This window comes from Protomyctophum parallelum, assembly GCF_964188405.1.
Source record: "Protomyctophum parallelum genome assembly, chromosome: 13".
Lineage (NCBI taxonomy): Eukaryota > Metazoa > Chordata > Actinopteri > Myctophiformes > Myctophidae > Protomyctophum > Protomyctophum parallelum.
In genome coordinates this window covers 29,413,367-29,439,964 of record NC_139708.1, presented here as the reverse complement: position 1 = coordinate 29,439,964, position 26,598 = coordinate 29,413,367, and the positions used below count along the sequence as shown (strand labels likewise).

Genomic DNA, 26,598 nt, shown 5'->3' with positions numbered 1-26,598 from the left:
TGCTAGCGCCATTTTTTTGAACGACGTCCCATGGATGGAAATAACAATAACATGATTATGATATTACACGTTTTTTTACAATGAGGTACGAGTGGTAGGCTGGCATGCATCCGTGCATGGATTTATGGGATGGCAGTGTGTGTGTGCGTGCGTGTGTGTGTGTGTGTGTGTGTGTGTGTGTGCACATTCGCTTGCTTGCGTAACGTCCTTTTACTAATGCCTATGTGTAATTTGCACGTCTCTGTGTGTATGTATGTACATTGTACAGTATATATACATATATATATATGTATATATATACATATATATATGTATATATATATATGTGTGCGCAATGTGTGTTTTGTGGGTATGCTCGGTGAGCAGTGAGGTCTGAATGCATTGTGGGAAGGAGGTAGGCTGACAGAGACTCACACACAGGGCCTCAGCGGGGCTGACGGGAGACTGGGGCTGCACACCTGAAGACAACGAGGCTCCGCTGAGGGGGGGTGGGGTGGGGGTGGGTAGTTGACGACAACATCCCACGGGAAACACGCACAACAAGCGGAGAGAGAAAAAACAGCTGACATGCGTTTGGTTGAGACTGCCTCGCTCCGCTGTGTGAGAGAAGGATTCACGTGCACCGCTCTTCTTGACTGACTCGCACGCACGGCTCCCGATGAGGTTCACTTTGTGGAGTCGCCAGAGCAGTCGCCGCCGGTGTGAATTAGTTTAGTGTGTGTGAGTGTGTGTGTGTTTGCATATACTGTAGTTGTCAGCCAGAGAGGTTGTTGTTCGTGTGGATTAAGTTTGTGTCTATGTTTGCATATACTAATATGATCCTGATCAGAGTGGGGAGGGCTGGATATGTGATTGTCTATGAATCTTTTATGTTTGGTGAGTGTGTGTGTGTGTGTGTGTGTGTGTGTGTGTGCGTGCGCGCGTGTGGGTGCGTCTTACAATGCCACCGTCCACCACTGCAGAGCTGGGAGCAAAAAATCATGAAGATCGTGCACTTAACGACAAGTTTGTAGATTTTTGCCATCTTGGATTTGCCAATTCATCGTTCATTAACTGACTATGATGATTCAGTTGCATTCCTTGAGCCCTAAAACGAGCCCTAGACAGTAGACACCAAAACTCTCTCTAGGTTTAATTGCAATCGAGATATAGCAATTTTAAGCTCCTGTATGCCATCTTGACAATGACGCTGTTCTAGATTTTCCTTCTTTTTTTGTATGCTATTTCTTTTTAGCATGACCAACAGTAATATAATCCATTGAAAAACATTTTGTACTAGGCATGTAACGATTCACTCAACTCACACTACGATTCGAGTCACGATATTAGGTTCACGGTGCGCTTTTTCATTTCTTAAATTTCTCTTAAATCCAGTATTGTCTTCTTTGTCTTTTTTGCACGATCTTCATGAATTCACTCCCAGCTAATTGACACCCTGTCTTTGGGTGCTGACTGCATGTGTTATGTGGTGTACTGTAGCACAAGTGAAGACCCCAAACAGACACACACACACACACACATCTCTCCCCCGCAGTGTTCTCCCCCGAAAGACAGGGGGCGACTCACCAAAGGCTCGCAGAGACGAACCAATAAAGTGTATTGGTTAGACCATGAAAGACAATAAGAGAGCTGGGTTGTGTTTCTCTGACGTTGTTCATTTAGTTTGGTTTGTGTCATCGTGTGAGGGGTTATTAGAGGTGTGTGAGGGGTTATTAGAGGGGTTGGGGGGGTGGAGAGTCACGTCTGACCAAAAAAATAAAGACAAAAAAAAACAAAAAAAACAACAACTAATGTTTATAGGGTGCATCTTGTCCATCCCACACACTCTTCTTCCTCTTCCCGCAGGCCCCTTAACATTCTGCCCCCTCGTGGAGGGGCTCGAGTTTGTTTTCCAGGGGTCTTTTATCATTTCACAGAAGAGGAAGAAGTAGTAGCAGTAGAAGAAGGAGGAGAAGAAGGCGTGTGGGGAGAGGCAGCGAGATCGAAACATTGTCGGTCTCGCGGGATGTTGTCTCGCGACATCCCGCGGGACCGTCGGTCGGCGGTCCGATTTCGCCCCTCCTCCTGGGGGGGTGGGTGGGTGGCGGGGTGGCGTCACACTTCCTGGTCCTCGAAGACCTCGAGGAAGAGCGGCGGGAAGAGTTCGTTGGGACACTCCACCTTCATGTGCAGGAAGCGGCTGGCGTGGCAGGCGCCGATCATGCGCAGGTCCGTCACCTTCATGAGCAGCTTGGGCCAGAAGTGGGGAATGTTGTGCTTGCGGCTGTTGATGTAGTGCTCGAACGCCAGCAGGAAGGTCTCCTGGACCTGCTCGATCTTCTCCACGCTGGTGAGCCCCGAGCGATCTGCCGTGGGCAGAGGACGGTTAGACGTGATGATTAAACGTCACACGAATGCATAGTGGTTGAATTGTCTTTTTGCCATTGAAACATTTGGAACATGGGTGGAAAAAAACATTTCTGTTTACCTTTTAGCCTCCGTAAACAAACATTGTACAGGGCGTATTTGACATAAATAACAAATGTACAAAGTATTTTACTGATATGCAAAGAATTGTCAGGCACTACCAATAATCAAATTATTGTAGAAATGAAAGCTAGGACTAACCAGTGCAAGTATTCCAAGTATTCTCAACCTCGGTTTTCGTATGGGCTAATAATAATAATATTAAAAATGGCTCATTTCTTACGATCAAATAAATATATTAGTTTGTGTTAACTGTTGCACACCTACACCAAATAGTGCATGATACATGCGCTCCCTATCTACGGTTACTGTATAGTCGATAGCATGATTTAACCACTCAAATAATTATTCAAATGGAGGAGGAATGCAAAAAAAAAAATCATTGACCCTACACCTCCCTTTATCAAACCTGTTACTATAGCAACCACTTCTAAGCAACAGCACCTTAGAGTTAATTCAACACTGATAGTGTAGAAATGGACCCAAAATGTCAGTGTTTGTCCAACATACAGAGCAGTGTGGCATTATGGGGTTTAAGCAGTTTAACCTCATCCAGGTGCTTAATATATAGTTTGAACTGGTCTGGTTTTGAAACCAATGACAATTAACAAGTACGACAACCAATAAATAATAAACTAACCAATAAATAATACCATCATTTATGATGATAAATATTTTTGAAATAATAATTTGTGATAATAAATATTTTTGTACGCATCTCAGATGAAACCATATGGACCCTTTACGGGTCCATTTTGTATCATTTTACGCTGTCAAGAGTATCTCATCAAGTATTGTTAGACATCTGCATTACGTATTTTACCAGAAGTTTACACAATTAGATAATGTAGAAGAATTGTTATTGCAACAACAAAATATTGGGTCTGAGAGGTTACATCTCATCAAATGGTGGTCTGTGGCTCAAATGCCGAATAAATATTGGACCTTTTATATGAAAAGGGTTGAAAACCACTGTATTAGAGTAATGTTAAACTCTATAGACACACAGAAAACAGAAAAAGTTTTAAAAAAAAATCACGGCACCCCGTGAGCTAGTCGACGCGGCGCCCGCCTCCCTCCTCCTCCTCCTCCTCCTCACCTGAGCTCATGAGGAGCACGGCCTGCATCAGCGCCACCTCCGAGTCGTCCAGGTTGAACTGCGCCAGGCTCTTGCCCAGGTCAAAGATGGCGTCCGACACCACGCCCAGGCCGCCGTTCTTCAGCTGCTCGCGCTTCACCGCCATCTCGCCGCTCAGCGTCAGCGTCTCGCTCTCGGGGTCGTAGCGCACGGCGGCGCGCAGCGACATGATCTCCATGCAGCAGCCCTTCAGCAGGATGATCTGGTCCTCGCACGGCAGCTGTGGAACACACGCCAAACACACGTCAAACACACGTTAGCCACGTTAGCCACATTAGCCGCGTTAGCCTCGTTAGCAGCGACATGATCTCCAAGCAGCAGCCCTTCGACAGGGAATCAAGAGGGAGCAATTGATGCGTATGGGTGAAATCAGCCCCGCAACAGCTTCTGCCAGAAATATGGGGAGGAAAGCCTCCGACTTTGATTTTGTCAACAAAGAAAATATTTTGGCAGGCCTTGATAGCGCAGTGGCTGATTTTAGACTTGGTTGCATGCTGAAAATAGCAGATCTACAAGCTCACGAGGCATTGCAGTGTGATGCGTTGTGAGCTTGTAGATCTACTGTAGGTCTGCTAGTTTCACACCTGAGCCTAACCAAAGAAACAATTACTTGTCTTTTTAGTTCTACTGGACCTCTTCTCCACTAGTGCCTGCCTATAACATTTTAGTCTAGTTTTCATTTGTTGATGAAAACATCAATGTATTTACGTCTTGGTCACCATAGCTTAGTTTTTATTTTGTGTGATAAAAGGTAGTCGACGAACATTTTTCGTCATGGTTTTAGTCCACAAAATGTACACTGCAGCGTGCCCAAACAATGTGGCACTGATCAGTCCAGTGGTTTGTGAGATCACCTCCGGACAGACACACCGAAATGTGTCTTAGTTATACTTACACACCAAAAAGAACAGATCTACAAGTTCACAATGCGTGTGTGTGTGTGTGTGTGTGTGTGTGCGCACTGCGCATTAACACCCATGCATGTAGCATTGCTTGTGTCAACAAGTGTGATGTGATGGCTGCCAGCAGCAGCACCTGCTGCGTTGTAAGCCTTTCCCTCGCCACACTGTTGAGAAACACCAGCAGGACTGCAAATTTCCTTCACAGTGGCAATTCATCATGGACAGTAATGTGACGCTGTATTCATATTCATAAGTGTTGGTCAGGTGCCATTCTCTTGTTGTCTTTGTGAATAAATAATGCCATGGTGGGTATGTGACAAACAAATTATCGCCTGGCAAATGGCTGAGTTGTTGTTGTTCATTATCGGAACCCAGGCAGGGTGGCAGGCCCCCTGCCGGGAGAGAGCATAGGGAGAGAGAACAAAAAAGACGAGGAGAAAGAATGAGACAGAAAGCCTTTCGATCTCACTCTTTCTCCCTATCTGGAAGTGATAATCGTCGCATATCAAGAGTAAGAGACGTAGAGATCCAAACAGCAAATGTTGATTTAGTTTCAGTCTTTAGTCTTTTGAATACGTTTTTATTTAATCTTTTTCTATAATTTTTATCCCACGATTTTGCAACCCAGTTTTTTCACCCAGTGCCAATTATCTAATGTAATCCTGGGCGCTACACTTCCTCTGCCAACCTGGGGGGGCAGCAGACTGACCTCATGCCTCCTTCTATGCATGAGGAATCCAAGCTGCTTCTTTTCACCTGACAGGGGGGAATTTCCCCGGCCGGACGTAGCTCGTGGAAGGAACACGTTCTTCCGACCAGTTCCTTTCCCCTCCATCTGGCGCCCCGGCTGGCCAGGGGGAGGTAGTTTATAGAATAAGTTTTAGTCATATTTTATTCATCTGAAATTTAGGGCTATATCTTGCGCCACACCTTACCCCTTAATCCTAAACTCATGTCATTTTTTTTAAACTATTTTCACAAAACTTGGTGGCGTTGTAATGGCAGACTTTACACTTCATGGTTGGAAGCTGAAAATAGCCGATCTACAAGCATGACGAAGTAAACACTAGATCCAAAGCTATGTGGGAGAAAGAGATGAGAGAAAAAGAGCTGGACGTTTTGTGTAATTACAGCTGACAAGAAGCAGCTTGTGCAAAAAACTAAACTCTAAACAAAAGCCATCCCAGCTTGACGAAGCATCAAATCAACGGATCTCATTTTGGGTTAACAAGCCTCATTAATTAAACAGATGATGAGACACGTTGGAAAAGATGTGGAACTAATCGCGGAGCCCACATCTATTCACGGGCCAATCAATTTTAAAGTGATTACTATGACAATGTCATGTCAACTAATACAGATCAGAACGGCCGAGGTAGGATCAAAACCAATGGAGTCCATCTCTCTCTGTCTCGCGGAGTCGCATGTGGCTTTTTGCACCAGCAAATGTCTATGTGTCGGATGAGTTTTCAATCAAAAATTTCAGCGGCATCGTGCAAAGATGATACTTAATGAGTTCATTGAATATTGCCTCTGATGGCACCATGTTTCAATCAATATCCCCTTTTCTTTTGATTGTCATTCCTTTCGTGTTTAGCTCTGCGGATGAAATCAAGGTGTAAACGCTTTTATTGTGACGCGCTTAAAATACAGCTTTTGCAACTTTGCGAGCATTGAAGAAGTTCTTGCACTGTGCCATTCATTCTTGATATAATAATATGCACAGCGGGCCCAGCTCTGCTGCCTGGAAATCCTGTCAAAACGACCAATTTTCTCAAGTATGCAAAAAGGTGCTTGAGTACCGGAAGCAATTCAATGTTCACTTTATCCACATTGTGATACGTAAGGAATGCATTCACCACCGCCAGGGTTAGGTATTCATATGTGCTTGTCTTCATAATATGACATATGAAGAGTCTTTAGTGCAGTATGAGACGCACGCACGCACGCACGCACGCACGCACGCACGCACACACACACACACACACACACACACACACACACACACACACACACACACACACACACACACACACACACACACACACACACACACACACACACACACACACACACACACACACACACACACACACACACACACACACACACACACACACACACACAGTGCCCACCTCTGAGAACATGGGCAGCTTTTTGGCGAAGTCGACGACGCGGGTGATGGCGGGGGTGATGATCTTGGTGAACTCGCTGAAGGCCTCGAGGTCCACCTTGTCCCCGTCCGGCGTGGGCACCATGGGTCCCTGACCGATGTCCTCGGGCTGATGGAAGCAATGCACACAAGAGTCTGAGTATGAGACACAGCGCACGCATGCACGCACACACACACGCACACACACACACACACACACACACACACGGTGGGGCATGCATTTCCAACTTGCATCGTTCCAAGTAGGTCATTGCCCAATGGGCACCGCTCTTAATAAATAATGAATTGCATTTTTATAGCGCTTTTCCAAGTGCTCAAAGCGCTTTACAATGGTTCATTCATTCATACATTCATTCTTGTATTTTAATTCTGAAACAAGCCCAAATTGATTAAACCAATGAATTACCAGCTTGCACATCGATTATAGACGCAGCTTGGTAATGCATAGCAGCTGGTAAAAAGCATTGTGTGCAGGCCGATATGATTATTATTAATCAATAGAAAGCACAAAAACATGTTAAATACGTTATTGGCCATCTTCAAGAGTTCAATAAAAGGAAGTTAAAAGCGTTCCTGGTAGTGCATGAGTTAAGAACCAAATGGACCGTTACCAGTCTGTAACTCTGAGAGTCTCTCTTGGTTATGCGGATCCACGGCCTAATGCATGACAAACTGGCGGTCCTTGACGTTAAAAGTTTCGAGCACCGCACTGACATTTTCATAGTTTTGTACATTTTCAACAACAATCGCCCTCAAAAGAGAAAGGAGGGGAAAAAAAGATCTGCAGTATTTTCTACTGACTCCATCCCTCTCTGTGCCCACGTGCTGTTGCCTGGCAACTGACACTTGCACGTGCACAGGGCTGCAGTCTCCAAAGAACGGAAGGGCAGAGGGTGGGGTTAAGGTGTTCTAAATTTGTTTTTTTAGAACAGAATGTTTAACCACTTTAACCCTATCTCGACGTAGTTAGTCAAAAACAACCCGAGTTGGCTCTGTACTTGGACCACTTGCCCCCCCTCTACACCAAATGGCTTCGCCAAAACTAGACGATTGACAAGCTCACAGCTTGTAGATCGGATATTTTGGGCTAAAGTCATCCCCCATTCCCCCCCCTGGTGTTCTAGTGGTTAAACATCATTGATTTTCTTTAAAAAAAATAAGATTTTGTACTGCTCAAAGTGAATGAATGAAAGACTGAAGGAAAGATTACATATCCAATGTGGAGTTCTAATCACTGTGCAATCTCTCAAATACTAAAGTGCATTGTGTTAGAACAAAGGCTTTAAATCCTCTTAAACAATCATCAAGAATTTTAAATTAATTACATCAACTTGAAACCTTGAAACCGTGATTGCTTTTGCAGACTGGCTCTACATAAACATTGACTTATGATTATCAAATATATATTTTCCTTCCCCCGCAATGAACGTTGGAAATGAAGTGAATTAGATGTGGTCTTTTGGGGAGTATGAGACAAAACCATGGGAGAAATGAAGTGAATTAGATGTGGTCTTCTGGGGAGTATGAGACAAAACCATGGAAATGAAGTGAACTAGAAAATTCGCAATTTAAAAAAATTGCAGAGTGTGGTTGCCGCAGTGGCTTACATATGCCCCTCCCACTAGTATTGCCAGCCAATTACAATTTCAAGTCACGCCTTAGATCATGCATAAGTAATTCGGAGGGGATTTAACCCCCGAAATTCATGTTTTTGCGACAAACGGTTACATTTCTCGCATTTGCGGCGCCCCCTATGGATGAAAATGGAATTGCTTTTAGAACTTGGTTGATTGAACCACCCCGGACCTGTGATTGAAATTTGGGATGGATTGGACATTCCGTTCGTGATTTATGGCATTTTTTGTGATATAGGCCCCTCCTACTAACTTCGGAAGACGATTACGGCCGAACGATACGCACTTTCAAAATTCTGCGGCTCAGTTTTAATTGGATGGGTCCAGAGATCACGTGTGCCGATTTCTGTGAGATTTGAACGAAATCTGTAGGAGGAAAAGCAAAAAGTGTGTTTTGGACAAAATTCAAAATGGCGGAAAATCTATCATGGCGGAAATGGGCGTGGCCTATATGGGGAGATGCGTCATGACCCAATGAATCCAGGGAAAAAATAATTTTGATTTTACGACCTACGGTTCAAGAGTTATAAGCCAAAAGGTAAAGTGGGCTGTTATAGCGCCACCATGAGGCCGACCGATAAAATTTTAGGGTTAAATAATTTTAGGGATAATGTTGAATTATCCCTAAAAGTTTTGTAACTATAGTGATTACAGTCTCCGAGGAACAAATACTTTTATGTGAATTTTTGCCTTTTCCCATTCATGTCAATGGGGAAATTTAATTCACTAATAAATTCATATCAATTAAACTATACAACATTTCTCTTAACAAAATACAAGCACACGATTCCCGATTTTTCCGGTCAATTTGACATATGGCTCAAGTGCGTACAGCGTACAGTGTGGGAGGTATAAAGCGTCAAAATAAAGACTACTCCAGTGAAATAATAAGTATAAAGTGTTACAACTAGAAAATTCGCAATTTTAAAAAATTGCAGAGTGTGGTTGCCGCAATCGTTGATTTTGTAACCTAGTTTTCTTTTCAGCCAGTGCCAATTATCTAATGTAATCCTGGGCGCTAAACTTCCTCTGCCAACCTGGGGGGGCAGTGGACTGACATCATGCCTCCTTCTATGCATGAGGAGTCCAAGCTGCTTCTGAATGTCTCTCCTTATAATACAAGTGGAATCATTGTCTATCCATGTCAATTGCTGGTCTATAGCAGATCATTGGTTTGACTTCACTCTTGCTTATAGTCACGCGCATGTCTACCTGCTCCACTCTTAATGATTGCTTGGCCAAAATGTCTACTCGCTCATTCCCTTCCACTCCGGAATGAGCTGGAACCCACAAGAACTGTGTTACTATTCCTCTGTTTCCTATTCTATATAAGCTCATAATATGAGCTTATATAGAATAGGAAACAGAGGAATAGGAAACCTCCTTAGTGAGGCACATATTATGTGCCTCACTAAGGAGGTCCATTCTGCATGCAGATCTGCCTGACTTGATGCTTTCCAGTGCAGAGAAGCTATCAGACGCAATAACAGTATTGTCGATCCCTTTCTCCTCTACCCACTGCAAGGCCAGGATTATTGCCACTAGCTCTGTAGTGTACACTGATAAATGGTCAGTTAGTCTTATGCCCCTCCCACTAATATTGCCAGCCAGAAGAGGTCCATATAATCTCAATGGAGAAAAAAGTATTTCCCCCTCCAATGTCTAAACCGGAAGAGCAACTGACGTCAAGGGTCTATTAGGTTTCAAAGCTCACACCATAGCAATTCGGCCAATAGGAAAGCAGCTGACGTCACCAGATGGCTGAACCAGGACTCGCTTCTGGCCAATGGACGGCGACGTCGTGTGCGTGGCGGCCATCTTAGATGTAGTTTTTAAATAACAATAGCTTTCTCAATTTGCAACCGATTTTTAAATGGTTTGGTTTGTTATAAACGACAGAGACGTCCGCATTGCTTTTAGAACTTGCTTGATTTAACCACCCCGGACATGTGATTCAAATTTGACCCCCGTGATCATGCGTAAGTAATTCGGAGGGGATTTAACCCCCGAAATTCATGTTTTTGCGACAAACGGTTACATTTCTCGCAATTGCGGCGCCCCCTATGGATGAAAATGGAATTGCTTTTAGAACTTGGTTGATTGAACCACCCCGGACATGTGATTGAAATTTGGGATGGATTGGACATTCCGTTCGTGATTTATGGCATTTTTTGTGATATAGGCCCCTCCTACTAACTTCGGAAGACGATTACGGCCGAACGATACGCACTTTCAAAATTCTGCGGCTCAGTTTTAATTGGATGGGTCCAGAGATCACGTGTGCCGATTTCTGTGAGATTTGGACAAAATCTGTAGGAGGAAAAGCAAAAAGTGTGTTTTGGACAAAATTCAAAATGGCGGAAAATCTATCATGGCGGAAATGGGCGTGGCCTATATGGGGAGATGCGTCATGACCCAAGGAATCCAGGGAAAAAATAATTTTGATTTTACGACCTACGGTTCAAGAGTTATAAGCCAAAAGGTAAAGTGGGCTGTTATAGCGCCACCATGAGGCCGACCGATACAATTTTAGGGTTAAATAATTTTAGGGATAATGTTGAATTATCCCTAAAAGTTTTGTAACTATAGTGATTACATTCTCCGAGGAACAAATACTTGAATGTGAATTTTTGCCTTTTCCCATTCATGTCAATGGGGACATTTAATTCACTAATAAATTCATATCAATTAAACTATACAACATTTCTCTTAACAAAATACAAGCACACGATTCCCGATTTTTCCGGTCAATTTGACATATGGCTCAAGTGCGTACAGCGTACAGTGTGGGAGGTATAAAGCGTCAAAATAAAGACTACTAATAAAGACCACACTAACAAATAACACTAGAAAATTCGCAATTTTAAAAAATTGCAGAGTGTGGTTGCCGCAGTGGCTTACATATGCCCCTCCCACTAGCATTGCCAGCCAATTACAATTTCAAGTCACGCCTTAGATCATGCGTAAGTCATTCGGAGGGGATTTAACCCCCGAAATTCATGTTTTTGCGACAAACGGTTACATTTCTCGCATTTGCGGCGCCCCCTATGGATGAAAATGGAATTGCTTTTAGAACTTGGTTGATTGAACCACCCCGGACATGTGATTGAAATTTGGGATGGATTGGACATTCCGTTCGTGATTTATGGCATTTTTTGTGATATAGGCCCCTCCTACTAACTTCGGAAGACGATTACGGCCGAACGATACGCACTTTCAAAATTCTGCGGCTCAGTTTTAATTGGATGGGTCCAGAGATCACGTGTGCCGATTTCTGTGAGATTTGGACAAAATCTGTAGGAGGAAAAGCAAAAAGTGTGTTTTGGACAGAATTCAAAATGGCGGAAAATCTATCATGGCGGAAATGGGCGTGGCCTATATGGGGAGATGCGTCATGACCCAAGGAATCCAGGGAAAAAATAATTTTGATTTTACGACCTACGGTTCAAGAGTTATAAGCCAAAAGGTAAAGTGGGCTGTTATAGCGCCACCATGAGGCCGACCGATAAAATTTTAGGGTTAAATAATTTTAGTGATAATGTTGAAATATCCCTAAAAGTTTTGTAACTATAGTGATTACAGTCTCCGAGGAACAAATACTTTTATGTGAATTTTTGCCTTTTCCCATTCATGTCAATGGGGAAATTTAATTCACTAATAAATTCATATCAATTAAACTATACAACATTTCTCTTAACAAAATACAAGCACACGATTCCCGATTTTTCCGGTCAATTTGACATATGGCTCAAGTGCGTACAGCGTACAGTGTGGGAGGTATAAAGCGTCAAAATAAAGACTACTCCAGTGAGAAAATAATAATAAAGTGTCACAGTTACAAGAGTCTGGTTGCCCATTCGGGCAACCACACTAATTACTAGAGTCTGGTTGCCCATTCGGGCAACCACACTAATTAGATGTGGTCTTCTGGGGAGTATGAGACAAAACCATGGGAGAAATGAAGTGAATTAGATGTGGTCTTCTGGGGAGTATGAGACAAAACCATGGGAGAAATGAAGTGAATTAGATGTGGTCTTCTGGGGAGTATGAGACAAAACCATGGGAGCTCATGTTCCACATTTATGTTCCCAACATGTTGGTCGCAGTTAAAGGGCCACTTCACCCCTTTTGCAACCAGATCTTATTTTAATGATATTTGGGAGACAATAAACACTTTCCTGGGGGTTTTTATGTGGGTAATATGTGGTTTTTAGATATTTTGGTATTTCAAAGTGTCGATGATGTCATGGACACTGGTCTCACTTACTTCATGGACTACAATTCCCATAATGCTTTGGTGCACTGCTCCTCCTTGTGGATAGGGGGAGGGCTGTCTTACTGAGACAACCATTAAGTATTAAAAGGATAGAGAGCGATAGCCCCGCCCCCCCCCCCGCTATTCATTTCAGTGGAAGTTTCTCGGTGGCGTTTTGAAGCACCCGGAGGAACCGTCTACTTCCGCATTTTTTTTTATTTGGACACAAAAATTTGGTGTCCAAAATGCGGTGTGCAAACGAGCGTTCAATGTTAAACCCCAGCTGCACGGGGTTTCCTCGTCATAACTCTTGGCACTAGGGTCGAGCGCCTCAACGTTGGAGAGCCTCACTGGGTAAGTGAGCCCAGTGTCTGGAAATACTAAAATGTCTAAAAACACATATTACCCCCATTAGAAACCCCAGGAAACATCATTAAAATAAGATCTGGTTGCAAAAGGGGTGACGTGTCCCTTTAAGGCTGCACATAGCCACACATGCCACTCTGTGTGAGGCGGCGGGGAAGAACAGGTTGGCGCTTTAACAAAGTACCAAGTGAATGCTGAAGGACACGGCGGAATGGAAAGGGGGCATTCAGCCCATTCTTTTGAAGTAAGCAATCTACAGAGAAAGAACCAGGGAGAGGGAGAGAGGGGGGGGACTTCAAGGTCTTGCTTTCACCGAGTTGAACTGAGAGGAAAGTGATTGTTTATGTACGTGTGAGACGCTCTTGGAGCCATGGTAACCTGGATAAGTTAAGATGATTAAACACTGTGTTGATCCCCGAGGGACATGCAGGTGTCATAGGCAGCAACAGCAGTGACAATGAAACGCAGGAGCGGTACAGGTAAGAGATAACTTGTTTTACATGTTCTGATCAGGGGGCGTCTTTGAAAAAGAGAGCTTGCTCTCAATGGTCATCTCTGGATAAATGAAGGCCAAACAATCGATACAGCTATCGATGCATTCCAGTGCAGGAGCAAAAGTCAGTGACACACAGTGATAACGATGGCTCCTGGCACAGGGAACTGTCCGAGTCACTTTGCGGCGTGCTGAGGAGGGATGAGTCTGTGTCTGTGGCTGAATGTGCTCTGCATCTTCAATAGCTTATCACAGAGGGGATGGGAGGGGATATTCAGCTTCCTCCTCCTCCTCCTCCTCCTCTGCTATACTGTAGCCTTCTATAGGCAGGGGATATTAAAAGTAAAACAATTCGAGTAAAAAGTCCTTAGCCAATGCATTTCTTCAGCAGTGTGTTTGTAAAAGTGTCTAATCATCTCAAATACTGAAATTCAGTTTCCCCTAGGGGAATCTGTGACAGCTTTAACCCATTCTGGGCGGGAACCCCTTTTGGTGTTTTAACTAAGCATTATGTTATACTTTAGCTATTGAGCTCATAGCGTGCCACTCGGTGTCAAAATGGGTTAAGTAGCATGTGAGAGTTTTTTCATGATTCTGAATCCATTGCGAGCATTTGTTTTACATGAAAAGCAGCCCTTAATTGGGCATAAAACAGCCATTGTCACTTTTCCAGGTCTTCACAATTGTGACGACTATGGACGTTTTTTTGTCCAAGGGGTGGTTTTCGTGCAAAACAAACGCTTCAGAATTATGAAAACCCCTCATATGCTTCATGGGCAAAGATAATCAACTTCAAAATCTAAAAGAAAAGGGGTCAAAATGACCTCTCTGTCATGCTAGTGTTAAAGCAGAATTTAAGTTTGTCAAATGTGCCTGCATAATATGTTATTAATTAAAACTTCCAGCAGCTGTCACAGATCCCCCGGCATAGGGTAACTGAATTTCAGTCTTTTGAGATGTGTTACTACTAAAGACCTTTACAAAACCATTGGTGAACACATTTATTGGCAAGGAACTTATTCTCAGATTGGACATTTTCTCTGAGAATATTCCTTGACCATTCCTGCCCAGCTTGTTTATTTTGTTGGCCGGTCGAGTGTTTGCTGTACTGTACTGTACTGTACTGGCTCCGCTGGTAGCCCACCTTGGTCTCTCTGATGTTGAGCTACAGGTTGACTGTTGAGTGCTGTTCACTCCATGCTACAAATCTCTACCACCTCTCTACTCCTCAAAGTCATGCACTGACAATGGCGGAGTCATTGGAGAACTGCTGCACTGTAGGGGGCGCACACACACACACACACACACACACACACACACACACACACACACACACACACACACACACACACACACACACACACACACACACACACACACACACACACACACACACACACACACACACACACACACACACACACACACACACACACACACACACACACACACACACACAACCCTCTGGAGCTGTTGGCCTGTAGCCTACCCTCTAGTCTAGTCTGTCCTTGTGACTGGTCTTTTTCTTTTTTCCAGCCCCAACCCCCCTTCTTCAGTCGTTTCGGAACAACATCAGCCCCCCTCGGTGTCCGCTGCCATGAAAGCCATCTTCTTCCTGCATGAGCAACATGGCTTCAATGTCTGCATTGATCTATTATAGGGCATGTTATTGCTGGGGGGCAGTGGCAGCTGTACAGTATGTCTCATTAACATTGGCACACAGCGGGTCAAGCCATGCAGGGCCTTATTGTCTCTTGTATTATAGATCACATAGTGGGTGAAGTTCATCAGGGTTTTGTAGATTTTGGGTTAAAATCGTCATAGATCATGAGCACTCGCATGCGTCGTCGCCAACAGCACATCGGCGAGACATAAAACAATAACATCAATAGCGTGTGAATAATTCTTGAGGCACATTACTGGTGCGGCCTCAAAGCCACAGCCAACATGGCCCAGTCCGTTACAGTTATGTATCCGAGGTTTACGCCATCTGGAGTGAACAAGTCCCTCTGCCTTTCTTCGTACGGTTGTGTTTATCGCCGTCGGTTCACACCACAACGAAGCAGTCTGGTTCAAATAAACAGTCTGGTGTGTTCCCATTCAGCTATGTCTGCGTAGAACACAACACACTGGACTCCAAGGCCCTCACATTGGTCTTTCACCAGGGATGATAAATCATCCGTCTTGTTGGCCAAGCCATCTCACATTCCACCATGACAACAGAGGGCAGGTAGGGTTTGAATCACTGCGATCATTACATAATCAATCCCAATCATAAGCCCCATTATCCATCAATTACAAACCCATGGTCTAATTCAATTATTACACTGACGAGAAACAAACCACCGAAAGTGAAATCTTTTGGATTGTGTGTTTTGGGGCCCAAACAAACAACTACTGTATGTCCTGGAAGTGCTCAAAGGTCTTATTACATTTCGTTATTTATGGATTTAATTTTATTCATTTCCATTTTTTCTTTTATAGTAATTTGTGAGGGGTACAAAGACTTTTCCTTAAACGTATCCATAAACGTTTAGCTTATGTTTGTGTTGGGGGACAAACGCTCAAAGCTGTCCATTCATTGTCGATGGCATGTTTGTGTTGGGACAACGTGTACTTTACACAAACAGGTAACCAGGTTTTAATGTGTGTGTCTCTATGTGCAGGGCACTGCTGAAAATGAGCACTTGTGCTCAGCTACTACCCTGGGTAAATAAAGGATACAAAAATAAAATAAAATAAAACTCAAAGGTGGACATAGGAGGAAGGACGTGTTGGTCACCCTGGATGTACCCAGGCAGGTTATACAACATGAACTTCATTTGTCACAGACATTCTATTCTAGTCTACTTCTGTGTACACATCATTTGGTTTAATTAATAATGTTTGAGCCGAACTCTTCCAAAAATAACTTTCCAGCAGGGGACATTTTCAGAAAGGACACAATTATTTTTCTCAGAGGATGTGTGTGCGTTGTTATTTTGATGGTGTGGTGCCGAAGGGACCAGCCTTCATTACTTAAAAGTAATGAGTTGTGTTATTACATTTCTGAAGGAACAATGTCGGATTTAGCTCGGTGCGTGCGTGCGTCCATGCGTGAATGAGCGACACATCGTGATCGTTGGGGGAGAGATGAATCTGGAGGGGCGATGAAGATAAAATGTCGACCAATCTCCATAGCTACTTACAAGACAACCAGACTATGTGAAGACTTAAAAAGGTTGAGCCTTAGCCAACACAGACAAAAAGAACGCTAAGACAAGAAGGGGCAGCAAAACAGTCCAACAGAGAGAGTGACTCCTTACGAGTAAGCGCCACAGAGTCCATGGCACGTTATTTTGGCAAAGGACACGATGCCTCTGAATACAGCGAGCAGAGAAGACCAAAGATACCAGATTCCATCACAGAATTATTTTCTCTACGTCGCCATTCCACAAACGGAGGAAAACGGTGTAGTCAGAAGTCCGAACTGAGTCAAGTGGATTACTACACGACTTGTGAGTATTACGCGTTCAACAATGCAGGGTAACGACGGGTACCATCCATCTTCAACCGCTTATCCGGAGTCGGATCGCGGGGGCAACAGTTCCAGCAGACTTACCCCTCCAGGGCAACATTAGTAGTTTATTTATTTTTTGTTTTGTTTACATAGAGTAGAAGAAAATGTTTTAAGGAGCGCAGTGACTCTATTGACATGAAGCAGGAAAATGCCTTGTGTCGTCCATCCATTGTGCTTACAAGAGTCACAGTAGTCTGTAACCAGGTGGGATACAGACAGTACTGTAAGAGTGGGCACTATAGGTGTAAATAAAACCATTGTTGGAATGCACATACCGTACATACAGTATGCTATTCATTGTCTGGGAATATACGTCGTAGGCAGTGGACCTAAAGCAAAAAAAGACATTCAAACTATATACTGCAATTTGTAATTATCGTGAGTCATATCGTGGTATTCGTCAATGGTATCGAATATGGCATGCTTTCCTAATATGGTGCAGCCTCACACACACCATGCCTCCCTTGCCTCTCTCTCTCTCTTATCAAAAATATGACATGCTCTTTCCATCGTCAACAAATGAGGTTTCTGCTTCCAGTATTCAGCCGTGGGCGTTGGTGTGATCATTAATTAGCTGAAACAATAGTAACACATTATGTTGCACAATCGTCTCTCACAAAGTCCTTATTGCCTGGCAGTGGGACGCCTGTGTGTATGCCAGGCACTGTAGACATATTTGACTGTGTCTGTACTGTACTGTACCGTAGTTCCTTCCTTTTACTATATATAGTAAATATATAGTCTGTATATATATATATATACGGACATAGCAAATAACGTCCCCTAGCTGGGGGGTACGTATATATATATGGACATGGGAAAGAAATAATTAAGTACACAAGGCCGGTCACTGCACTCCCTGTGGTGGTGTGGAACGCGTGTGGCGAACGGTTCTAGAGTTATACTGTACGTGGATTACAGACGTGTAGTATACAGAGACGTGGTGCATTCATAGATAGATTAAGTTTAGATTAGATTAGTTCCTTTCCAACACTGACTGGGCTGTTTGGCTCACCAGGAACTTGCGTTTCTGCTTCCAGTGGGAGCCCTGGGCGTTGGTGTGGCGGTGGGCCTCCGTCACCATCCTGATGAGCTCCCACTCGTCGCCGCTGGGCTCCGGCCTCGTCTGCAGCGTCTTCACCATCTCCTCCTTTTTCCGCTTCTCCCGGTTCTCCTCGATCAGACGGCGCTTCGCCACCCGCTTGGAATCGTCCAGGACCACTGTGGGGGGAGGGAGGGAGGTAGGGAGGTTGGGTTTTGTATAGAAGACTGATCTCAGTAAATTTAACGACAACAACAAAGGCCTCGGTTTGCTTGTTTGACCCCCGAGCATAATGCCAAGAATACCTGCAATATACAGGTGTTGTATGGTACCGAGTTTGGATGATTGAATATGTTATTAATAGTTTGTAGAATGGGTACAGTTCAACGAAAGTACAGATCAACTGCTACGAGGCCAAAACCAGAGAAAGGTTTGTTATTTCAGGGTCCTCCAATTTTCAATTCATCAGAACATTTAAAGACATACAAATATACACTTCTATGCAACAAAATAAATCATAATATAGTATAATATACACACTCACAGTTCAAAACTTTAGACACATTTTACATACGTCCTCTCTCACCAGCAACATTTGCTTATTGTTGCAGTGGGAGTCCTGGGTATTCCCTACATATTTGCCAACCAAAACATCTAGTTATCCTATACCAGGGTTGACTGTGGAGGATGTGTGGAGACTGGAGAGGCACTGTATTTCGATCATATCTAAGATACCGCACCTATAGTATAATATTGCATCCTTAAAAGTGCGATATGTCCATTACCTTGCTGTGTCGTTTTTTAATTGAATATTTGGTCATGAACGTTTTCTTTTTTTTAAAGGTCAAAGTTAGGAGAATTCCAAATTAGGACAATTAGGAATCTTGATACCGACAGGAGATTTCATTAGTGCATGTGCACTGAGGTACTCTGGGAAAACATGCCACGGCTTATTATAGTGTCAAATGTACCATAATCAATCAAAAGTACAGTAAGTAACCTTGGGTTCCTGAGCCACATGGCTCGTACAGAGGATCAGGAGCCCATTTCCTGTTTCCATAATGCACTGTTTCCCAAACAGTGGGTCAGCACATTTTAATGGGTCCCTTTGGTTTTTTGTTTCCTACATTTAGTTTTTAATTAACCCATTTTGACCTGAGATCAGATTCTAAAAATGTCTTCTACATCTGTTTTCTGAAAAAGCTATGTTTCTATGTCGTTCTTCGATTTTTCTAAAATAGCAGACGTACAAGCTTGTAAGCGTGCCACTCGGTGGCGCGCTATGAGCTTGTAGATCTGCTATTTTTCAATAGCTAAAGCATAACATAATGCTAACACCAAAAGGGGTTCCCGCCCCAAAATGTAGATCGGCTGTTTTCACTAGTTTGGTGTCCCAGGGAAACGTCTAATAATAATCTCTCTTTTGGATCACGGCTTAAAACTGGCGTAGTGTGAAGCAGCTTGATTACTGTACGGGCCCTGGACGTGACACTAGCATGTAGCTAGCATGTAGCAAGCTAGCCCTGGATGTGACACTAGCATGTACAGTAGCAGCAGGGACATACTGCAACCCTTGATGAGGCAATGGGTACCATTTTCATACCCATTTTTTAAATTATTACTCTGCCATATTTTTCTCCCACGATTTTGTAACCCATTTTTTCACCCAGTGCACAATTATCTAATGTAATCCTGGGCGCCTACCTACACTCCCTCTGCCAACCTGGGGAGAGAAACAAACTGACCTCATGCTTCCTTCAATGCATGAGGACTCTGTGAATATTGAATGGACCCCGGCCTCCCAACCCTCCTAGTCACAAGGCCACTGAGTTTACTATGAAAGGAAGCTATTATTTAAGCCCATTCAGCCACACTGTAAAACTTGGCTATAATTGCCATAGAAACTCAATTTTCTGTGTCTCTCAACACAAACTGAATGAAAATGTTTATTACATTAGCAATGCAATGAGTCGCAAAAATGGGCATTTTTAGTCAGGTGGCCTCATAATAAAACTAAACTTAATGTTGTTTACTTGGATTTTGGGATCTATGTTGGGCCTAGGGTGACCAGATGACCATGGGAAAAGATTATTGGGAGAGGGACAGCTTAATTATGAAGAAAAAAACTAGAAGAAATAAAGAAAAGAAAAACAAAACAGAAGTACTAACAAAATGCCCAGCACTGCCTAATGGAAACAAACTGCCAGTATAGGGAATCAAATGATGTATGTATGACTGTACAGTATGCTATAGGACTGTAAAGTTTAACTGTATGTTTAACTGTTTGACAGTTTCCAAATGTCTGTATACTGTACAGTTGTACAGGTGTGTGTGTGTGTGTGTGTGTGTGTGTGTGTGTGTGTGTGTGTGTGTGTGTGTGTGTGTGTGTGTGTGTGTGTGTGTGTGTGTGTGTGTGTGTGTGTGTGTGTGCGTGCGTGCGTGCGTGCGTGCGTCACTCACAGTCCATAGCCATGCCCACTGTGATGCACTTCTTGAAGCGACACAGCTGACACTGGTTGCGTGTGATCTTGTCGATGATGCAGCAGCCCTCATATTTACAGGAGTAAGAAGGATGGAGGTTCTTCTGAATGGTTCTACGGAAGAAACCCTGCATGATAGGGACAGTGAGAGAGAGAGAGACGGCGTGAAAAGAGAGAGACTTATTAAAGAGCAACCGTCAGTGTCTGAATGTAATATGAAATTATGCAAACTCAAAATGTAATCAAACCCTGAGATGTTCTGGTGTGATATAATCTCATCAAACAAGTCAATTAAGCGGGTCGCATCACATGGCGTGCTGTTGATTGCATCCAGACTGCCAGAAATGGGTTGGCAAGTGTCATGTTGCATAACGTCTGGCATCTCTTCTCAGTTAGAATATAGCACATTAAATATACTGGTGCAGTACACCGTATGATACAGTACACTGAGTACAGACTACAGTATAGTACAGTAACTATCACAATACGTAATAAGTATAGTTGCACCGCTCCGTTCACACGGGCATGGTTTTATTTAATTTCTTTCTGTTCAGAATGTAAAGCTGTCTTAGCTTGGTGTGTGGACAAAAGCCTTCAGAGGACACTGGCACCAGAAGTTGTTAGCAGCGTTAATGTTGCACAGAGACCTCGCTGATGCACTGTAAGTGTCACGGCGATGAAAGCCAGGACGACTTTGTATGCGAGTTATTCTGTGGTCTGCGGGGGCGGTTTTCCCAGGGAAATTGGAAACCACAAAAAGTGAACACCACTGAACCACAGCCTGCAGGGATGTCTGCAGTGGAAACCAAGCCCCTCACCCTAACACCGTGTGACAGGCCAATAAATAACAGAAATGCTAAACAGACGGATATATATATATATACTGTATAGTATAGGTAGATTGACCACCTGGGCCAGAGAGTAAAAGGGGAGCCATACTGAAACTCAATAACCAAATTCAACATGATCTGTATTTTTCTTCTAATTGACAGGTCTGGTTAAATAAAGCCTGAACTAAATGGTTGGAATTCCATTCCAGCGAAGACAAGGGGTTGGGTTGTAGCACCACGCTCTAATTGCTTAACTTGATAGTGCCGGGTTGAACGAGCCGTGCCGGCCCTGGCCAGTGCAGCAACTGAACTCCTATTGATAAAAGATAAGGAGCACTTTTCTTTTCTTTTTTTTTTTGGAGTTTGGTATTTCCACGGTGGGTTCCACGGAGACACAGGGCACTGATCTCGCTACATTAACTACATTGACTATGACAACAAGACGCACACTAACTGAATGCCTTTGGGCAGGCTTTATGAAGTTAACTGCCTCCTGGGACCGATGATGTTTATATATATTTCATCTTTCATTTTTACAAAGGCTGGAAAGTTCAATGAACCTCAGTACCACCACAGCTATGACAACAAGAACAAACAGAACGCGGTCTCAGTGTGTTTGCATCAAGCTTCTTAAATGTGCCGGGACAGATGGTGACACCTCATGTTTCTAGAGAGGGGTGGCGAATTAAGCACAATTTAATCATGATAACAAGAGTGATTAATAAGGATGATTATTTTTTTTCCTGCAAGGACTCCTGTTTAAAGCCAACATTAAGCAGCAGCTTTAAATGTGGTGGTTCGTCGCTGCCCCTTGGTACATTAAGGGATTAAGGGTTTGTCTGTCTGGTCATGTTTGGATTAAGGCTTAATGGATAAAGAATTACATGGTTAAGGGTTATATTCCCTAAATTGCTCAATGGTCAGAGTCTATCTTTGCATTTGGATAAAAATGTCAATCCTATGGATTGTTATTGTGACCGACGGTCGCATTTACTATGAAAACGTGCATTTCCCGTCAGTTGGTTGGTTGGTCCGTCACCCCAGGCATGACCATATATGGTCATCACGTGATATCATCAGGGATGGAGATCCCTGATGTCATCAATATTGGCCAGCAACCTCAAACCCTTATATCTCCATATATGGAGTTAAGTTCTTCTGACATTCCATGTGTTGATCCTTCCCCATCCATCCTTCCTCTTCGATGTCTCCCTTTTGACTGATACCTGTCATTTAAACTCTAGACGGGCCTGCCCCCAAAGTTATTAGTGCAGCCACGCCCAGCAGCTTGGCGAAAACTAGAGTTCTCAACAAGTCCAAAAATTAAGGCCCTGTACACTCAAGACAATGTCCCTGCTGTCACCCTTAGATCTCCATATATGGAGCTGACCTGTTCTGAACACATCAAACCCTGTACACTCAAGACACGCTCCATATATGGCCAGTACAGAATTAATTCCATGTGTTGATCTGTAGTAAAACTAGAAAGGTGAAATTCTGGGAAATTGAAAATGCGGTTGCACCACTGACGCTAGTCACGAGGAATCCACTGGGAACAGAATTCCGTCTTACCATGTACATTATATATTGTGAGGTCATGTGAAGCATGACAACAGGGACAACAGTGCATGTGTGAAGCATGACCAGAAGCTTCACTTTTCTGTTGTGCAAAAGGTTCACTTTTGATGGCAAAACATTCTCAGATCGAGAACAATAGTGTCTTGCAAATAATGACCTCTTTATCACAAGATAAATGAGACAAAAAGAAAACGAAAATGCATTGTTAAAAAAAGTAAAAAAGAATAATAATAATAATACTAATAAAAGGCAAGATAACCCTTACCTTGCAGCCCTCGCAGGTGATGCAGCGGTAGTGGTAGCCCGTGGCCTTGTCCCCGCACACCACACACGGCTCATCCTTCTCCAGGTAGCTGGGGATGTACCCTGCAACAGAGACGCTAAGAGCTATAGGACAGGAGGAGGAGGAAGGGTGGTATAAAAGGATGACAGGAGAGGAGCAGGAGGAGGAGGAGGGGGGAAAGGAGTGAACCCGACAAGGGGGCGAGGATTAGGAGGATGACGAGGATGAAGGAAGGAAGCAAAGCATGTTCAGGTTGGGATGAGGGAGGAACAGGAGGAATGGAGGCAGAGCGATGAAGAAGACGGGATGGCAGGATGGGCGAGGTAGAACCGGGGAGGAGTAAGGGATGAAAGGAGGAGGTCAGGATGTGTGGGGAGTTCACGGGAGAGTAAGGGTGTGGATTGAGAGATGGATGGATGGATGGATGAGTGGAGAAGGAGAGGCACAAGGTAAACGAGGAGGTGGTGAAGGGGTGAACGGAGATGGATGGATGGATGGATGGATGGATGAGTGGAGAAGGAGAGGCACAAGGTAAACCAGGAGGTGGTGAAGGGGTGAACGGAGATGAATGGATGGATGGATGGATGAGTGGAGAAGGAGAGGCACAAGGTAAACCAGGAGGTGGTGAAGGGGTGAACGGAGATGACGGGTGAGGAATCGGGGGAGGGAGGAGGGAGGGAGGGGTGATTGTTAACACAGGGGCGTATTGCAGCTCCTGGTCAGTGTAGTGGGACCCAGCAGACAATGAAACAGAGTGACACAGTTCAACAGCACCGGTGGTGGCGGACACACGGCAACTTCTCATTTCGAGTTAGATTACGCTTTTTTAAACCTACTTAAACTGTATATACTTTTACTTTGTGCGTCAACAGCGTCAACAGTCGTCTGATCTACCAGCTCACAATGCATTGCAGTGCGTTGTGAACTTGTGGATGGACTACTTTTGCGGAATAGTCACATTATATTTATGTCTAATACTGTATGTTTATGACATGCTTATAATAGTGATATTAGGGTTCAAGTTATTTTTATGTATCTCAAGAGAAATTAATTATACATTTGTGTGGTTTTATTTTTGTCAGTTCTCTTCTCTAAGTACAGTTGTGCTTTTGTACTCAATTGTGATATCTTTAAACTTGTATTCATCTCATGTGTCTTGTCTGTTTTTTATGGGGCCTCCAAAGTATTATTTTTCCCTCCGTCTCTTTAAAACTCAGAGAATGCAGGGTGAATAACCTGCAATCCTTAAATCCTTAAATAATAATAAAAGAGGGAGAGTGTAGTAGCCTAACCATAATTTTCGGAAAGAGGAAAAAAGTCATAAAACTTGTGTAAGCTAATTAAACCCAGAGTTATGTGTATACAACGACAGACAGGGACTCTTTCGGTCTTAATAAACTAGCAGGTAGCCAACCCATACGTTTTAACACTTTATAAAGTATTTTTACAGCAATACACACCCACACACACACACGCACGCACGCACACACGCTCTGAGGCTCCGGCAAAATCAGGCTGAGCGGAGCATACAGCACTGGAGGGCAATTATCAAGTGGATGTTTCTCTCTTTTCTCGTTAAGTCCACACAGCCTCTCAAAATAAGCAGCTCCTCGCCGCTGAGCTAGCGAGCTAGCTTGACATTCGAAAGCCATTAACTCCCGCTCGCTGTCATCACCCACTTTCCCTCAAAAGAAATGACTTCCTCCCTATCTAAACCGCAGCGTTAAGTCATCCCAGAGAAATGTGTGTGTGTCTCATGCAGGCGGAAGGTATTTACGCTGGTAGTTACGACTGAGGCCAATATGTGAAGCTATATATCCTCGCAGGCCATCTGCTCCACACAAAAGCAGAATTGAGGCTTTCTGGCATGGGGGCTGATCTGCGGGTGAAGTACAGAGCTTCTCGCCGGCCCTTGATCTCCACCCTCTCCATCGCTGACTCTGTGGCTCCGCAGCAGAGCTCTATAGCTGCGCTGGAGGGGAGGATATTTCATGGGACTGGGCCCAAAAGAAATGACTAATGAATCCTGTAAGTGTGTTTTGAAGCTGTAAAACGGTGCATGCAGTAAATGCACTTTGAATTATGTTTGGCGTAAAAAGCTGACCTTCGTCCTGAATGAAGGCGGAGCCCACGGCGGCGTTGGCTCGACACTTCGTCAGCTGCAGTTTAAACAGGTTTTTACAGAAGAAGTGTATGGTGCTGCTCACTTTGATGTCCTGTCCTATTGACTAGGCAGCCTTTTTTTCTCATTTTTATATACCTAGTACATACCATACCTTGTTATTACTGTGCCGTATATATTGTATATCCTCGTTTTATACAACCACACATTGTGACTGGTCAAGAGGCATTTGGAGCTGCGCCATTATAAAACCATTAAATACTGAGTGTGCCCGGGTGGCGTGGCACAGTGGTAAAGTCCCTGCCCATCACCCGGGTGGCGTGGCGCAGTGTTAAAGTCCCTGCCCATCACCACGGAGGTTGTGGTTCCAATCCACCGTGGTGCGTCCGGCTTTGTCGGGCGTCTATGCAAACACAATTTGCCCCCAGTGTTCGGGGAACAGGGAAGCTGGGGCGGGGGAGGGTGATATCGGTCATTGCACGTAGTCCTAAACGGGCTGGGGCGGAACGAGTCAGCAGGGAGTGGTGGGCGGGAGGATTAGGACGAAGGCCCTACCTACGACCTCCCGGTGGGGGCTCCTCACTGGCAGGTGAGTCAGTAGGTTACGGCAGTGACAACACAGAGATGTGTGAGGGGAGGAATTAATTGGCAGAACGACTAAATTGGGTAGAAAAGGGGGGTAAAAAAACATCATCATTATGGACCTCATACAAGATGTGTGCTGTTAAAATATATCCTAATTAGTCATATTATGGGATGCCCGCTGGCCTAGCGGTCCAGGCGCATACCACATGCGCCTGACAGCGTGTCTCTGATTCGAGTCCGACGACGTCATTCCCAGTCTCTCTGTCCCCGTTTCCTGTCTATCTCCACTATGTCCTATCAATAAAGGAAGAAAAGCCCCAAAAAATATCTTACAAAAAAAGAAAATATATATAATTTGTCCAAATCTTTAAAAAAAGTTGAAAATAGCATCGTGGCACATTGTGAGCTTGCAATATTGTGTCATATTTGCCTCCAGCTTGCCCCCGTTGTGTCCTATCTCTGAAAAAGGTATTTAACGTTAACAGTTGTGCAGTGCTGGTTGGATAAAACCATAAAAGCGATAAAACACTTGTCGTTGTGCTTTATGGTGATGAGTATTGGCACGGCTGTGCAGGCCCAGGGCTCTCTGCTTCACGTCCTGCCTACTATGCAGTGCCAAATCTGCCAATGAATGGAGCGTATGCAGACCGTGGCCATCTTGCCATTAGAAGTTAATGGCAGGGTGCTAACAA

At 44.0% G+C, this 26,598-nt stretch overlaps 1 protein-coding gene across 1 annotated transcript; it reads right to left on the bottom strand.

Annotated features, from left to right (window-relative positions):
- Positions 1-2,072: 2,072 nt before the first annotated feature.
- Positions 2,073-26,156, bottom strand: LOC310868592 (thyroid hormone receptor alpha-like; the record flags this gene model as incomplete). The annotated part of the gene is made up of 8 exons (XM_083779047.1): positions 2,073-2,345; positions 3,566-3,824; positions 6,642-6,788; positions 18,002-18,207; positions 20,489-20,636; positions 23,182-23,303; positions 25,304-25,358; positions 26,124-26,156. The coding sequence occupies 8 exons, from the start codon at positions 26,154-26,156 to the stop codon at positions 2,095-2,097; spliced, it is 1,221 nt and encodes a 406-aa protein (XP_083635173.1). The 3' UTR covers positions 2,073-2,094.
- Positions 26,157-26,598: the final 442 nt, after the last annotated feature.